Raw genomic sequence first — 16,042 nt, 5'->3', positions numbered from 1 at the left:
ATCTATTAAGAAAAGTTATTTGTATTAAGTTACAAAAAATACGATAAAGGGGCTCCAGCCACATCTGTTGTTCTCCTGTCTATTGTTGTGACCTAGGCTTACTGAATCATTACAATACACAATTAGTCCCCAAAAAATCTATTATTGTAACAGCTGAGAATTACGTTCATTCCCAGCTGAATCCCAATTAGTTGCAAAACAAGTCTTTCGGGATAATCACCAACCTTTATCTTCTTTGACACCCTGCCAAAGGCCTTACTTGGCAAAGCCCCACGAAGTTCAGAAACAAACAAGAGATGCCGACTGGAAACAGAGTTAACAACGTTGCTTTCCTGCAAAAAGGCCCAAGTGCCTTTGTTTCTCTTTTAAGCCTTATGGGAGGGGCCAATCATCTCCTGGCCTTACTCCTGAGTCGTCCCTTTTGCTTTAGCTGCTCTTGCCTTCTGGCAGTTCTGTGCATGTGTGCCCTAGGAACAGGCTCCTCCTGTTCCTCTGCCTTTCTGCTGTCCGACTCTAGGGGCTTCGGAGTCCCCGCATCACTCCCAGATGGCCCCGGCCCCATCTCTGCCTCCGACACAGAGTTCTCGTCCGGGCCTTCCCCAGCCTCCTCACTGTCCGACTCCGCTGCCAGCTCTGCAGGCTGCTGGCAGACCACAACATCCATGCAGAATGCTGATAAAACCCTTTCAGGCTGGGGAATTCTGGGAGTTGGAGTCCATAATAGGTCTTAAAGGGGCCAAGGTTGGCAAATCCTGCCTTAGATGACCAAATATGGAATAAATGAAGAATTTTATATCGTATGGAATGAAGACTATGAATAACCTTCCTAGGCCCAAAACAGAACAGGCTAGCAATGTCAGGGTTCCAAGGAACACCCCCAACCAAATAAAGATCTGAGGTTCCTCAGAGTTCCAATTTACTAGAGATGCCATGTTGGCACATCTGGGAAAACCCGAATCTGAAAGCTTCCAGGTTTTCCACACCCAGCTAACAGTTCACAGCCCCGCCCGACACCCACAAGTTCAATCAACTCTTCACACTCAACCGGATACAATCTTCAGGCCGTCTCCATCAGACGCAGGCAAAAGTCCTTGAATACAGAATGTTGTTACGACTAACTTTCTACCCCTTCAACAACAACAACCCAACTTCCCCAGCTAAAATATGTGGCAGTTTAGAAGCACAAAAGATAATTGTCTTCCAAAACTGACAAAGCAGCCTTGATCCTAGAACAATTAACCAGCGGAACTGCCTGCTATCAGAAGTTTCATTACTGGAGCTTTTCAATAAGAGATTGGACAGTCGTTCGTCTAAAACGGTTTAGGATCTCCTTCTTGAGGCAGGGAGTTGGACTAGAAGGCCTCCAAACTCCCTTTGAACTCTTGCTATTCTGTGTTTTTTCCAGAAAGCCCCCAGAACAATAGGTAGCCCCTCTCCCAACACAGTTCCTGTTTGAATTTATGCATTGGTTTTATCATCACCACCTTAGTTGCCTCGTCCTGGCCAATTTTCCACGGGAACTATGCTGTCCTCCAAGCTTATCAATTTTACGACTTGTGGACTGCAGCTCCCAGAATCCCTCAGCCAGGCTAGGGAATTCTGGGAGTCGAAGTCCACAAGTCTTTAAAGTTGCCAAGTTTAGAGACCCCTGCTGTAGGTCTTCTGAAACAGCGAGGGCTAAAGGGAGAGAGAGATGGATTGGCCCCACTTCTGTAAGCATCTCCCTCATCGTCACCCATAAGCAGGGAGCTTTGTCCCCCCCAAGATGTCTTCTCAAAACCAACCTCCACCAACTCTATGACTCCTTCCACAGGAGCGCCCAAATTGCAGATCTGCAGCAGAAGTTGCTGGACGCTGAGACCGGCGACCGGGCCAAACAGCGCTGGGAAAACATAGCTATTATGTCAGAAGCCAAGTGTGCCGTCAAGTACCTGATTGGTGAAGTAAGTTTGGGGGCTCCAAAAATGGCCCCAGGGCCTTCCTTGCTGGCTCGCCTATCCCCAAGATGTTGCCGGTTGGGACCTTCAAGAGGAGGTCCAAACCTTCCCTTGTCCTCTGCTGGCCAAGAAGTGGGGGTGGCCAGAAGACTCTCCTAATGTCCTCTCCATGTGTTTGACTTTCCTTGCTCCCGAAGCTGGTCGCCTCCAAAGTGGAAAATGGGAAAGTAGAAAACCGACTTCAGCAGAGCAAAACCACCTGCACCGACGTCCATAAGATGCTTCTGGAAGAGCGGAAGGGGGCTGCCGACACGGAGGCCGAGCTGGAGAGGCGGCTGGTCAAGGTGGAGCAGGAATACCAGGAGAAGGTACGGCCTGGACAACAACCACCCTCGCTTTCCAGAAACACTGCGTTAGGTAGTGCGGTGACCCCACACAAATCATCTTCTTTTAACGACCCCATAATCCCTTGCGGGATGGATTCTGGGCAATTGAATGGAGCTGAGTGTTTTACTGGCCGGATGCCTTTCTTGTTGCCAGTCCGGAGTTTTATTCAGCAGATATATTCTCATTGTGCCCAGAGAGAGAAATATCAGCCTCTATCTAGGATCGAACTCACAGCCTCCTGATTCTGAGATGCGAGCTCCACCTCTAGGCCACCCCACCACTTGTTGATTCCACAAAAATGATGGATTGAAAATCAGAAATACCAGGTGGTCCTCGCCTTACGAGCACAATTGAGCCCCATATTTCCGTTGCTAGGCAGAACAATCAAAGTGAGCTTTGTCCTGTTTCACGACCTTTCTCGCCGCAGTTGTTAAGTGAATCAGTGCAGCTGCTAAGTCGGCACAGGCCGCCCTCGACTTAACCTTTCCTTTAGCGGCCGTCGGAAGTTACGGCGGCACTTCAGACCCTTGTTTCACACTTAACGACCGTTACAGCATCTCTGTGGTCACGTACAGTAATCAAAATTCAGACGCTCGGCAACTGACTGGCGTTTATGACGGTTGCTGCATCCCCGGGGTCGCAATGCAACCTTCTGATAAGCAAACTCGAAGCCAGATTCACTTAACAACCGTGTCAATCATTTAACAACTGCGGTGATTCGAGTGAACCAGCGTGACGAGGAAAGTCGTAAAAGGAGGCTAAAATTCACGCAACACTTAGCCATCTGAATTTGGAGGCTCAAGTGGTGCAGTGGCCGAGAGGTGGAGCTCTCGCCTCACAATCAGGAGGCTGTGAGTTCGATCCTAGGTAGAGGCTGATATTTCTCTCTCTGGGCACAATGAGAATATATATGCTGAATAAAACTCCGGACTGGCAACAAGAAAGGCATCCGGCCAGTAAAACACTCAGCTCCATTCAGTTGCCCCGATTCCATCCCTCAAGGGATTATGGGGTTATTAAAAGATGATGATGATAATATAAGCCTAAATGCTGAGTGGTGCAGTGGCCTAAAGGTGGGAGCTCTTGCCTCACAATCAGGAGGCTGTGAGTTCGATCCTAGGTAGAGGCAGATATTTCTCTCTCTGGGCACAATGAGAATATAATCTGAACAAAACTCCTCATTGGCGACAGGAAGGGCAACCGGCCAGTAAAAACTCAACTCCATTCAGTTACCCAGACTCCATCCCGCAAGGGATTATGGGATCATTAAAAAGATGAAGATGATTGCGATTATTAAGTCAAGATAATATTGTGGTTAAGTGAATCCGTTTTCCCCTTCCCCCGCAAGAACCTCCTCCAAAGCTGGCTTGGAGCTGAAATTCTGTAGGGGGAAGCTGTGGATCATGGGACTTCCAGTTCCTGGTTAGCTTCGCCGTCTCTTCCCCAGTCGCTGCCACTCTCTTTCCTGTCCCCTTTGATAGATTCTCTACCTGCTCAGCCAAGTCCAGCACAAGGAGGAAGCGGAAAAAACGCTGGAAACCTCGACTTCCGAACGGGAGGAGCAGCTTCTGGAACGCCTCCGATTCCAGGTAAGAGGAGAGGTGGAGGAGGGAGGCCTTAAATCCAGGGAGGGGGGGTGAACTCGGCAGAATTTCAGGCCAACAGGATCCAGACACCCCGAGGTTTGAGTCTCAGCCAAGGTTTGAGGGCCTGAGGATTCCTTCGTCGGGGGAAGAAAGAAAACTAGGGACCAGCCACCTTGGAGGGCTCTAATTTAGTTGAGGGGGGGCCTTGATGCTCTGTTTTCTTGCAGACATTTCATGACCCAACTAGGTAACATCATCAATGCTAGTAAAGAGTGCTGTTTGCTGTCAGTTTATATTCTGGTGACTTGCCCTGTCAGTGTGGGTGGGTGGGGGCGATTTAGAGATTCCTTTGGTTAGGCCGTTGACTGATGACTCTTTGGCAGTTTCTTTTTTATTTATTTATTGTGCAAAATACACACACAAAAAAAGGAAAAGAAAATAGGAAATTAAGGGAACGAGAAAACGGGATGTGAAATTCAAAGGGGAGAGAGAAAAAAGAAAGAAAAGGGGGCATTGATTTCCAACTCTTCCTAGCACAGTCCAATACACTCCCAACCTCCAGTTTTGGCTTTTTACATATTAATACCGTGTTTCCCCGAAAATAAGACCCTGTCTTATATTTTTTTGAACCCTGAAATAAGCGCTTGGCCTTATTGCCATGCACTGAAAAGACCGATTTGGCTTATTATCAGGGGATGCCTTAGTTTGGGGAAAACAGGCTAGGGAATAGAATAGAATAGAATAGAATAGAATAGAATAGAATAGAATAGAATAGAATAGAATAGAATAGAATAGAATAGAATAGAATAGAATAGAATAGAATAGAATAGAATAGAAAATACAATAGTAGAATATAGAATATAAAATACAATAGAGTAGAATATAGAATATAAAATACAATAGAAGAGAATAGAATAAAAAGAGAATAGAATGGAAAATAGAATAGAGAATATAATATAATTAGAATAGAATAGAGAATATCATAGAAAATACAATAAGTAGAATATAGAATATAAAATACAATAGAAGAGAATAGAATAAAAAGAGAATAGAATGGAAAATAGAATAGAGAATATAATAGAATAATTAGAATAGAATAGAGAATATCATAGAAAATACAATAAGTAGAATATAGAATATAAAATACAATAGAAGAGAATAGAATAAATAGAGAATAGAATGGAAAATAGAATAGAGAATATAATATAATGAATAGAATAGAATAGAATAGAATAGATAGAGTACCGTGTTTCCCCGAAAATAAGGCCCTGTCTTATATTTTTTTGAACCCTGAAATAAGCGCTTGGCCTTATTGCCATGCGCTCAAAAGCCCGATTCGGCTTATTATCAGGGGGATGTCTTATTTTGGGAGAAAACATGGTATAAAACTAGCCATTTCTATAACACCAAATCTTTCTATTCAACACAACTTTCTAATTCAACAAAACCAACATTTCATTTTTTTTTCCCCTTCACAAGCGCAAATTCCAGAAGTGATATCGAAATGAAAAAAAATATTTTCCACTTTGAATAAAGTATTTTATTTATTTTATTTTATTTTATTTTGAATTTGTATACCGCCCTTCTCCCTGAGGACTCAGGGCGGTGAACAGCCAAGTAAAAACATCAAGTACAAATATTAAAATACAGTTAAAATATACATATATAAATTTGGCCCCATTAATTAAAAACAATAAACAAAACACTTAAAAACACTTAAAAAAATTAGGCCAGCCCGGCTTGCTGGAAAAGGAAGGTTTTAAGGGCACGGCGGAAGGCACCGAGGTCTTGGATTCTCCTTATCTCTGGAGGCAATTGATTCCAGAGGGTAGGTGCCCCCACAGAGAAGGCCCTCCCCCTGGGGGTCACCAGCCTGCACTGTTTGGCTGATGGCACCCCGAGGAGGCCCTCTCTGTGGGAGCGCACGGGTCGATGGGAGATTGTCGGTGGCAGCAGGCGGTCTCGAAGATAGCTAGGCCCGATGCCATGGAGCGCTTTAAAGGTGATAACCAACACCTTGAAGCGCACCCGGAAGTATTCAATTTAACCCTTCCTGCTTTTTTTCTCTTCCTTGCTATGGAAATAGGATGTATTTCTATTTGCACTTAGTGAACCCGGTTAGGGTGTGTCGAAGGACTCCTCCTCTTTGGCAGTTTCTTGATTTGGGTATTGTTTATTTAATCGTCGGTCTGAAGTTAACCCTAGAATTAATCTATGCTGATCTGGGAGCTGATTGCTGGTGGAGAGGTGCTGGATTTTTTTTTGTTCTCTTTTGGGCTGGTTGATTGTCTCTTTTGCAGAGTCTATAGATGTTGTTAAGGTCCATGTGTCTATTGACGGGCTGATTTGTCGGAATGCCAGGCTTCTAGAAATTCCCTGGCGTTCTTTGAACTTGGCCCGGTGTAGGATGGTCCCATTTTTCCCCCATTGAAACTATTGTTCAATCTATCTATCTGTTGTGAAATTAAAAGAATTTTCGTCCTGTCTTCTGACTGTCTGATTTAGTTTACGGCGAGGACAGGGGGAAAATACAGGTGGATCTCAACTTACGACCACAATGCCACCCCAAATCTCTGTTGCTAAGCAAGACGGCGGTTAAATGACTGGCCCCATTTCACCGCCTTTCTCGCCACGTGTTTCCCCGAAAATACAGCCTACCCCAAAAACAAGGCCTAGCCCAGTTTTCATGCCTGCACCTAATATAAGCCCCCCCCAAAAAATAAGCCCTAATTAAGCTCCACCCACCATGAGGTCAGGTGAGGCGCAGGCGTAAAAATCAAGCTAGGACAGGGATGGGAGGGTGGCACTGCCCCATGCGCCCCACACCTGCCTTACCATAGGACTGTCACAGCCAGGCCTCTGTTGTGGCCCGTCAGCGGCCTGTGCAGCTAGTAGCTGATTCCAACAGCGAGGAGGCTGATGTGGTTCTGCGCCAGCAGCCTGTGCAGCTGGCACTCGAGTCAGACAATGAGGAGGCTGGAAAAGATGTGGTGCCAGAGGCGGGGATTCAGCCAGGGCCTTCAGAACCTCCAGAAGCTCCCTTAAGTGACGAGGAAGAAGAGGAGGAGCCTCTTCTCGATGCACGGGCGCCCAGAGCTGCCAAAAGGCAGGAGTGGCTCCTCAGGAGGAGGTCTCCTCGAGAGTAAGAATTGGGGCTAATTGGCCACTCCCTTAGCCTATTTAAGGAAGGATGACGACTGAGGCAATTTGCAGGGAACAACTTCGTTCACTCTCCTTCGCGTCCTGATCTTAGTTCTCTTATCAGTTTCCTGCAAATTGCCTCTGGGCTTTCTGCTAATCCTAGTAAGATTACGATTATTTATTCTTTGGATTCTTGTAGGCTTTTTAAGAAAGTTACTTAACAGCCTTTGTTTGAAAAAGACTGATTTAATTTAGTAAACTCAAGTTTGTGCAGACTTTGTGTGTGCTGCGTTCTTTGGGGTCAGTAGCTGGGGCAGAACAGCCTCCCACGCTCCAACACCTGTCGCACCGCTGCCTGACTTCTTCTGTGGCTGCTCGTGGCAGGACAGCCTGTGCCTCGTTGTGCCGGTGCCACCGCTCACACGTGTAATAGCACAACACCGCCACACAGCGTCCGGCCGCAGAAGAAGTCGGGCAGCGGCACGATAGGTGTCGGGGTGTGGGAGGCCTAGCTGCAGGGGTCTTAAGTGAGTAAGATATCCCCCGAAAATAGGACCTGGTGCTTATTTTGGAGACGAAAATAAAATAAAACCAGGTCTTATTTTCAGGGGAAACACGGGTAAGTCAATCGCTGTAGTTGTTACGTGAATACCCCGGTTGTTGAGTAGATCTGGCTTTTCCCCATTGCCTTTGCGGCTCAGAAGGTCGCAAAAGGGGGATGACGTAACCCCGGGACACTGCCACCATCCTAAATACGAGTCGGTTTGCCCAAGCCAGTCTGAATTTTAATCACGGGGGGATGCTGCAATGGTCATCGGTATGAAAAACGGCCTTTAGTTTCTCCTGGATCAACCAGGGACTTTGCGGTGTCCCTGGGATCAGCAGGATGTGCCCTTCACTAACACCGTCTCTACGGGACGGTGGGGTCCTGACAAGACTGTCTAGCAGCGGGAATATCGACGGCAATCTTGGAGCTCCAAGATTGCTCGTCGTGCCGTCGCGACGACAGCTCCGCCTTGAGGACTACCTACAGCCCATCCCTTGGAATCTCTCTCTTCATCTCACACGTTCTCCCCCTTCTGCGAGCAGGAAGAAGAGCTTGAAAAGCTGAAAGAAACCTTGGAGAAAAACCAGGAACTCTGCGAAGAGCTGGAAGCCCTCAGGCAGGTGAGTCCAAGGTCGGCTTCACCCGCCGGGACAGGTAACCTCACTCCTTGCTGGCTCACACAATTTCCTCCTCCTCCTCCATCTTTCCCTCCCGCAGAACGTCAAGCTTCTCCAGGCAGCCAGCGGACAGAAGATCTACAAAGTAGATTCCGGCCTTGGAGATATTTCCGAATCTCCTTTCGATTACATCCCTCCCAAGGTGGGTGTTCTCTTGGGGGGGGGGGAGTTAGAGCCTCCTGAGGGAGGGATTGGCATGCTTCCCCCCCCCCTTCCATCCTGTTGGCTGGTCGGTTCAGCAGGGATTAGAAATAGGGAAATGATCATATTTTCCTTGGCCCTGTAAACTCTTAAAACAGCAACCACCTTAGCTAAAAATTCTGGAACTCCTTTTAAGTCCACATTTTTATTTAGTAAATGTATTTGCCACCCATCTCGCCACAAGAATTCCCCAGCCAGCCTGCTTTAAAATGGATGGCCTTCAACTCCCATAATTCCCTAGCCACTGTGCTTTAAAATGAGTGGACTTCAACTCCTAGAATTCCCCAACCAGCCTGCTTTAAAATGGGTGGACTTCAACTCCCAGAATTCCTCAGCCAGCTTGCTTTAAGATAGGTAGACTTCAACTCCCAGAATTCCCCAACCAGCCTGCTTTAAAATGGGTGGACTTCAACTCCCAGAATTCCCTAGTCAGTTTGATGGGCGGACTTTGATTCCCAGAATTCCCTAGTCAGCATGGAGATCAGAGACTTTAAGATGGGTGGACTTCAACTCCCAGAATTCCCTGGTTAGCCTGCTTTAAAATGGATGGCCTTTAAATCTGAGAATTCCCAGCCATCCTGTTTTAAGATGGGTGGACTTCGATTCCCAGAATTCCCCAGCCAAGATGGCTGGCTGGGGAATTCTGGGAGTTGAAGTCCCCACCCCCACCCCCTCTTAAAGTTGCAAGCGATTGAGAAACGCCATCTTAAGTCTGTAGCTCTGTGCTCCGAGGCTGCCTAAAGTAACCATCCTGAATATTCTTTGCCCTCCCTTTAATTAAAAACTCAGATTTCTTCCCTTCTTCTTCTTCAGCCAAAGCCTCGCCGGATGACCAGCGCAAAGCCGAAATCCGACATGAGCATCGAGGAATCGTTCTCGGAATCAGATGACTCGGTAGAAGAAGCGGAAGAGGAGTGGGTGCCGGCCAAAATTGCCCGAGGCATTAGGAAGAGCATTTTAGGGGTACGTGAGCGACCGAGAAAATCATTCCTCATGTCACTGTCCTCTAGTTTCCAGAAGACTGCTCCTGAACATGGAGGCTCGCCTTTTCTGTCTTAGCTAGCAGCCGTTGAGTTGAATGCACGCGGGAGAGTTCTGAAGGCCTCCGTATTATCAAGAGGGAACGAGATGATTGGCAGGATGCTAAACTTCAGTCGCTAGGATGAATTCCCGCAGGCTGGAAGCACCAAATCCTTGGGAGTTTCTCTTGTAGCTTGGTTTCGAGCACTCCCCTCCCTCCCTCCTTCCCTTCCTTCCCTCTTTTTCCACCTCCCTTCCTCCCCTCCCTTCTTTCTGTATAACGTTAGAGCTGGGTTTCTTTCTTTTTCTTTAGATTTTTCTCCCACCTTTTTCCCCCACATGTAACTCAAGGTGAATGAGACTAGAACTCACTGTCTCCTGGTGATTGGCCCAAAATCACCTAGCCGACTTTCATAGCTTAAGGTGAGACTAGAACTCACTGTCTCCTGGTGTTGGGCCCAAAGTCACCTAACCAGTTTTCATGACTAAGGCACAACAAGAAACTCCTCACCTCCTGACGCTTGGCCTGAAGTCACCCACCCAGCCGACTTTCAGGCCAAAGACGGGACAAGAACTCCCCATCTGGTTTCTAAGCCCCTCCCCCCTTTGCCACTACACACACACACACACACACACCTTTACTCAGCCCATCTGCAATTCCTCTGGCCTCGGAGGGGAGGAACAGATCCCCAGACGTCACCATCCTTGCTGGGTCTTTGTGACGGTGTTTCTTCCCCCCACTCCCCCGCTGTCCTTTCCTGGTGGAGCATCTCTCTCTCTCTAACTTTTCTCCTGGGTGCTCTCCATTCCTTAGTGCACCTGCCGAGGCCGCTGCGGAAACAAGCAGTGCGGTTGCCGAAAACAGAAACTGGCCTGCTCGGAGGATTGCCGGTGTGAGGCAGAAATATGTCGGAACCGGGAGAATGGCTTCTTGGTGAGTTCCCCTCCCCCCCGGCCTGCCCCAAATCCCCCCGCGCCCCACCCCCCCAGCAGTGAAGCTGTCTTGTTCCTGCAGCATCACAAGAGGAGACCTCGGCCTTGTGACATCTCACGAAGCTCAGAAGGGACAAAAAAAATCAACAACCAGGCAGCATTTTACTTCCATTCACTAACCCAAGCCGAAATTTCACATTCAGAACGAGGAGTTGGAAGGGACCTCAGAGGTCTTCTAGTCCCACCCCCTCCTCAAGCAGGAGACCCTAGGGGCAGGGGTGGTATTACCTTCGCTACCGGTTCACAAATGTGAGCATGTGCGCGCCACCTCCCTTCAAATACGGGACGTGATGACATCCGAGCGGGTGGGCTGAGCCGCAGCCGCCGCTACCAGTTCGGGCGAACCAGATAGAACTGACTGCCTAAGTCACCAAGGTGCTTTTTTCAGGAGGCAACTTGGACTTTCTTGGTTTTTGTTTTTCTTTTGAAGACATTTCGCTTCTCATCCAAGAAGCTTCTTCAGCTCTGACAGAGGAGACCCTTGGCCAGTGATGGCCAACCTTTTTTACCTCGGGTGCTGAATAGCACAAGCATGCCCACACCCATAATTCAATGCCCCCCCCGGACGCCATGCCCCCTACGCATGCACGGGCAACCCTCCTGCACTCCCCTGCGCATGCACGCACGCCCAGTTTTGGGCCTAGCAGGCCTCCCTGAAGCCTCTGGAAGCCAGAAACGGCCCATTTCCAGACTTCTGGTAGGTCCATTTTTCACCCTCCCCAGGCTCCAGAGGCTTTCTTGGAGCCTGGGGAGGGCTAAAACAGCCTCCCCCAGCCGCCCAGAGGCCAAAAATGCCCTCCCAGAGCCTCCACGCGAGCCCTGTTCTTAACCTGGCATCCAAAACAGGCCACATGGAGACTCCGGGGAGGGGAGGGGAGGGGTGGTGTGGGCAGGGCCAGCTGAGAATCAGCTGGCTGGCGCCCGCTGGAGCTAGGCTAGGGCAACGGCTCGCCTGCCCGCAGATATAGCTCTCACGCAAGCCATAGGTTTCGCTATTTCACTATAAATAAATAAATGGATTTTTTTATCTCTCTCTGACGTGAGAAAGGGACGCAGTGGCTAAGACTCTTGAGCTTGTCGATCGAAAGGTCGGCAGTTCAGCGGTTCGAATCCCTAGCGTAGCGTAACGGGGTGAGCTCCCGTCACTTGTCCCAGCTTCTGCCAACCTAGCAGTTCGAAACCCCGTAAAAAATGCAAGGAGAAAAATAGGGACCACCTTTGGTGGGAAGGGAACAGCGTTCCGTGCGCCTTTGGCGTTGAGTCACACCGGCCACATGACCACGGAGACGTCTTCGGACAGCGCTGGCTCTTCGGCTTTGAAACGGAGATGAGCACCGCCCCCTAGAGTCAGGAACAGCTGGCACATATGTGCGAGGGGAACCTCGACCTTTACTTATGATGTGAGAAGCTCTGAATTTTGGGGTGTGAAAAATGTATTGCCTTCCTCTTCCCGCTGGCGCTGGGGACGTTTACTCACTCTCTTCCCTTGCAAAACTCAGCTCTGCAAGTGTTAACATGGAGAAAGTATTTTGAATTCTTTCAAGGGGCCCTGAGTAAATAAAAAGGCAAATCCCAAACCAGTATCATGGCTTTCCTCCTCGGCCTGCCCTTGTGTGGGGTCCTTGGTGCTCTCTGAGCTTGGGGGGGGGGGGGTTCTTGCAGACGTTTCATGACCCCCCCTAGGGAACATCATCAATGTTAGAAGAGAATGGGGTTTGTGGGGAGGAGGGGGGAGGAGGACTGTGTGGTCCTTGGTTGTCTCTGAGCTTGGTGGTTTATGACCCCCACTAGATAACAGCGTCAGTGCTAGAAATGCAAATCCCACTCCTTTTAGCGCTGATGACGTTAGCTAGTGGGGTCATGAAACGTCTGCAAGAAAACAAACAAGCTCGGAGACCACCACACAGTCCTCCTCTTCCCCTTCTCCATCCTCCTCATTGCAAACTCCACCCCCTTCTAGCACCCCCTCCTAGTGGGGTCATAAAATGTCTGCAAGAAAAAACTGCCCAACTCAGAGAGCACTTATGACCTCAAAACCCTTTTCTTCTTCTTCTTCTTCTTCTTCTTCTTCTACTTCTTCTTTTTCCTCCTCCTCCTCCTCGTCTTCTTTTTCTTCCTTCTCCTTCCTTCTCCGCCTCCTCTTTCTTGTCTCCTCCTCTTCTTCTCCTTCTCCTTCCTCCTCCTCCCCCCTCGTCTTTTTCTTCTCCTCCTTCTGCTCCTTCTCTGCCTCCTCCTCTTTCTTGTCTCCTCCTCCTCCTCTTTCACTTCCCCCTCTCTTTCCTGCAAGAAAGCCACCAAGGAACCCCACAGCCTTCCTCCTCCTCCTTCCTTACTTCCTCTCTGCAAACTCCACTCCCTTCTATCACTGATGACGTTCCCTAGTTGGGTCACGAAACGTTTGCAAGAAAGCCACGAAGTTCGGAGACCACCAAGGAGCTACAAATATTCTCTTCTATTGATGTGCCGGATCGCAGGTCCCATTATCCCACCCTATATGCATCGGCTGGGAACGATGGGGCTTCTTCTACTCTTGATGCATCCGGAAGTCAATTGGCTGGTGGGGAGGGGGGGGCGGCAAAAAATCCCCCTCCCTCTGTTTATGTTGTGAATTTGCTTTGGCCAGAAAAGGGGGCTTGGGGTGCTACCGAGAAGGGACTTCCCTTCCCTGGTCCAGCTTCATCTGTCGAGAAGGGCCAAATTGGGCCGGCGTGACGCTTGACCTGGCTAATGCCTGCCTGCCTCTTTGTTGTTTTTTTTTTCCCCCTTAGGAGGGGCTGCTCATTGATGGGTCGATGGGGGATGTTGGAGACCGAACCTTTAGCCTGGAAGACCCCACCCAGGTGACCTGCGGGGACACTTTCTTTGAGCCCCCTGCAATCGCACCCACAAAAAAGGTACAAAGAGGCCGTCGGGGCAGGATAAATAAATGGGGGGGGGGGCTTTTTGAGTTTTCACCGGGGGGGGGGGAGTCAGTGGCTTTGGGGGAGCGGGGGGGGTCTGTTGTTTAAACAAGCCAGAACTGGACACTCAATGTCCAAGTACGGGTTGTCCTCCACTTACGACTGTTCATTTAGTGACCATTTATAGATTGATTGATTGATCAGCGCTTGGGCCATAATCAAAGCGCAGGGAGTCCCAGAAACAAAAGATGACTGAAATTTGATAAAATACGATTTAAAAAGGGAATGGGAATAAAGTTACCGTTTCAAATGGAATTCAAATAACCATTTAACATGGAATAAAATACCGTTTAACATGAGATTGGAATAAAATGCCGTCATGACCATTCGAAGTTACGTCACCCCCCCCCCAAAAAAAAAAGTGACTTGCGACCGCTTTGCACACTTAACGACCTTGGCTGCATGCCCAGAGTCCCGTGATCAAAATTCAAGACACTTGGCAACTGCTTCAGATTTACGACAGCCACAGCGTCCCAGGGGTGTAAGACAATCCCCTTTTTGCGACCTGATAAGCAAAGTCAAGGGGGAAAGCCCGATCCGCTTAATGACTGGGTTACTCGCTTTAACCGCTGCGGCTACTCACTCCACAATTGTGGTAAAACGGGGCAACCTTTACTTGTTTCGCTTTAGCGATGGAAATTTTGTCCTCCGTTGCCATGGTAAGTCGAGGACTCCCTGTAGGGATGAACGTTAACCATCGTGCGAGCAAAATAGGAGGCACTGATGCTCGTAAGCTCGGCGAGCGGTCCTCGACTTACAACCGCAGTTGAGATCCAGAATTTGAGCCGCTGAACGGGATCACACTGGATTTTACTTTTTTTTTTTTTTTTTGCCTCGGCCGTAAAGCGAGTCGCTGCAGTGATAACAGGCAGTCATTGAGCGAATCTCTTTTAACGATTCCCTCCGGACTCAAGTCCTTTCTCTCTCCCCCTCCCACCAGGTCCTGGAAGACACAATGCAGGCCGAAACCTTGGCAGCCCCCCAGGGCAGCGCCCCGGCTTCGTTCGCACCCCCGAGACCCTCGGAAGGGCCCGAAATCCTGCAGCCCACCCTGAAGAAACGTCGGAAGCGTCTTTTGAGCAATACCAGTCGCTTCTTCTCCGGCTGCACCCCGATCAAAGAGGGCTTGATGGAAGAAAAGTGAAGCCGCCATCCGTCCCTGTCCCATCCGTCGTCGTCCCCGTCTGTTTCCCCCCCCCCCCCCCGTTTCCTTATTTTTATTTTTAATCTGTAAAATAATCCTTGTTCGATGTATAGGTTAATAAAGATTTTGTATAGTTTCCTAATTAAAGATTTGCTCATGATGAATTGGTTTGGCAAGGTCTCTTTTTTGGCTCCGGGCGAAGTTAAGACTTTAGGGGGTTTCCTCAAAGCCCCGATGGGAGAACCGAGATACCACGACGTAGCACTCTGCAAAGCGAGGAGGAGAGGAATAATAATAGCAATGGCCCTGAGACTTATATACCGCTTCACAGCCCTCTCTGACCAGTTTAGAGAGCATCCTGACCCCCCAAAAATCTGGGTCCTCATTTTACTGACTGGAAGGAAGGACGGAAGTCTGAGACAACCTGGAGCCTGATAAGATTCGAACTGCTGGCTGTGGGCAGAGTCAGCCTGCAATACTGCATTCTAATCACTGCACCAAGATGACTTCCTTCCTTTGCAATAGACTTACATACTATTGTGGTCCGCCAGCTGGCAGTGGAGTCGGACAGTGATGAGGCTGGGGAAGAACATGGACCAGTCCTGGAGTCGGGAAGGCCCAGACGAGGGCTCTGCGTCGGAGGCAGAGATGGGGCCAGGGCCATCTGGGAGTGATGTGCGGACTCCGGAGCCTCCAGAGGCAGATAGCAGAGAGGCAGAGGAACAGGAGGAGCCTGTTCCTAATGCACGCATGCGAAGAGCTGCCAGAAGGCAAGAGCAGCTAAAGCAAAAAGGACAACTCAGGAGTAAGGCCAGGAGATGATTGGCCCCTCCCAGGCGGCTTAAAAGAACAGAAACAGCTCTTGGGATCTTTGTAGGAAAGCAACGTTGCTACATTTGTTTCTTGTCGGCATCTCTTGCTTCTGGACTTGGGGTTTTGCCAAGAAAAGCCTTTGGCAGGGTGCCAAAGACAAAAAAAGGTTGGTGATAAGGCCGAAGGACTGTTTATGAAGGATTTGTTTTGGACTTAACTTGGACTAAGCTGAGAATGAAATCATTCTCAGCTGTTCTAATACAATGTTTGTTTAGGACTGATTGTGTCTGGTAACAACTATTTGGGCCTAAGTCACAACACATACCACTTTTTATTGCCCTAAGTAGTTTACAGAGTCGGCCTCTTGCCCTCAACAATCTGGGACCTCATTTTACCAACTTCAGAAGGGCGGAAAGCTGAGTCAACCTTGAGTCAGTCAGGATCGAACTCTTGGCAGTGGACAGAATCAGCCTGCAATACTGTGCTCTAATCACTGCGCCTCGGGTGAGCCATTTTTACGACAGCCAGATTTACAACTGGGATGGCGGCGTAGCTGAGGCTGAAGAGGGTTGACCACCCAGGGTCGCGCAGGATGGATGGCTTAAATGCAGGTAGTCCTCGACTTACGACCGCCAC

The 16,042-nt window shown here is 48.9% G+C and overlaps 1 protein-coding gene across 1 annotated transcript in view; it reads left to right on the top strand.

The window, feature by feature from the left end:
• The window catches only part of KIF4A (kinesin family member 4A), a 46,699-nt gene extending 32,064 nt beyond the window's left edge, over positions 1 to 14,635 (top strand). The window contains exons 23-31 of the mRNA XM_070953971.1: positions 1,814 to 1,943; positions 2,135 to 2,305; positions 3,806 to 3,913; positions 8,141 to 8,218; positions 8,316 to 8,417; positions 9,290 to 9,439; positions 10,311 to 10,430; positions 13,258 to 13,383; positions 14,390 to 14,635. Of these exons, the coding sequence (XP_070810072.1) occupies positions 1,814 to 1,943; positions 2,135 to 2,305; positions 3,806 to 3,913; positions 8,141 to 8,218; positions 8,316 to 8,417; positions 9,290 to 9,439; positions 10,311 to 10,430; positions 13,258 to 13,383; positions 14,390 to 14,593 (1,189 nt within the window). The 3' untranslated portion in view covers positions 14,594 to 14,635. The remainder of the gene's footprint in view (positions 1 to 1,813; positions 1,944 to 2,134; positions 2,306 to 3,805; positions 3,914 to 8,140; positions 8,219 to 8,315; positions 8,418 to 9,289; positions 9,440 to 10,310; positions 10,431 to 13,257; positions 13,384 to 14,389) is intronic.
• Positions 14,636 to 16,042: the final 1,407 nt, after the last annotated feature.

This window comes from Pituophis catenifer, unplaced genomic scaffold (genome assembly GCF_029215685.1).
Source record: "Pituophis catenifer annectens isolate HBS135680 unplaced genomic scaffold, rPitCat1.0.hap2 SCAF_15, whole genome shotgun sequence".
Classification (NCBI taxonomy): domain Eukaryota; kingdom Metazoa; phylum Chordata; class Lepidosauria; order Squamata; family Colubridae; genus Pituophis; species Pituophis catenifer.
The sequence above is the reverse complement of the archived record's forward strand: the minus strand, read 5'-3'. Positions and strand labels throughout refer to the sequence as shown.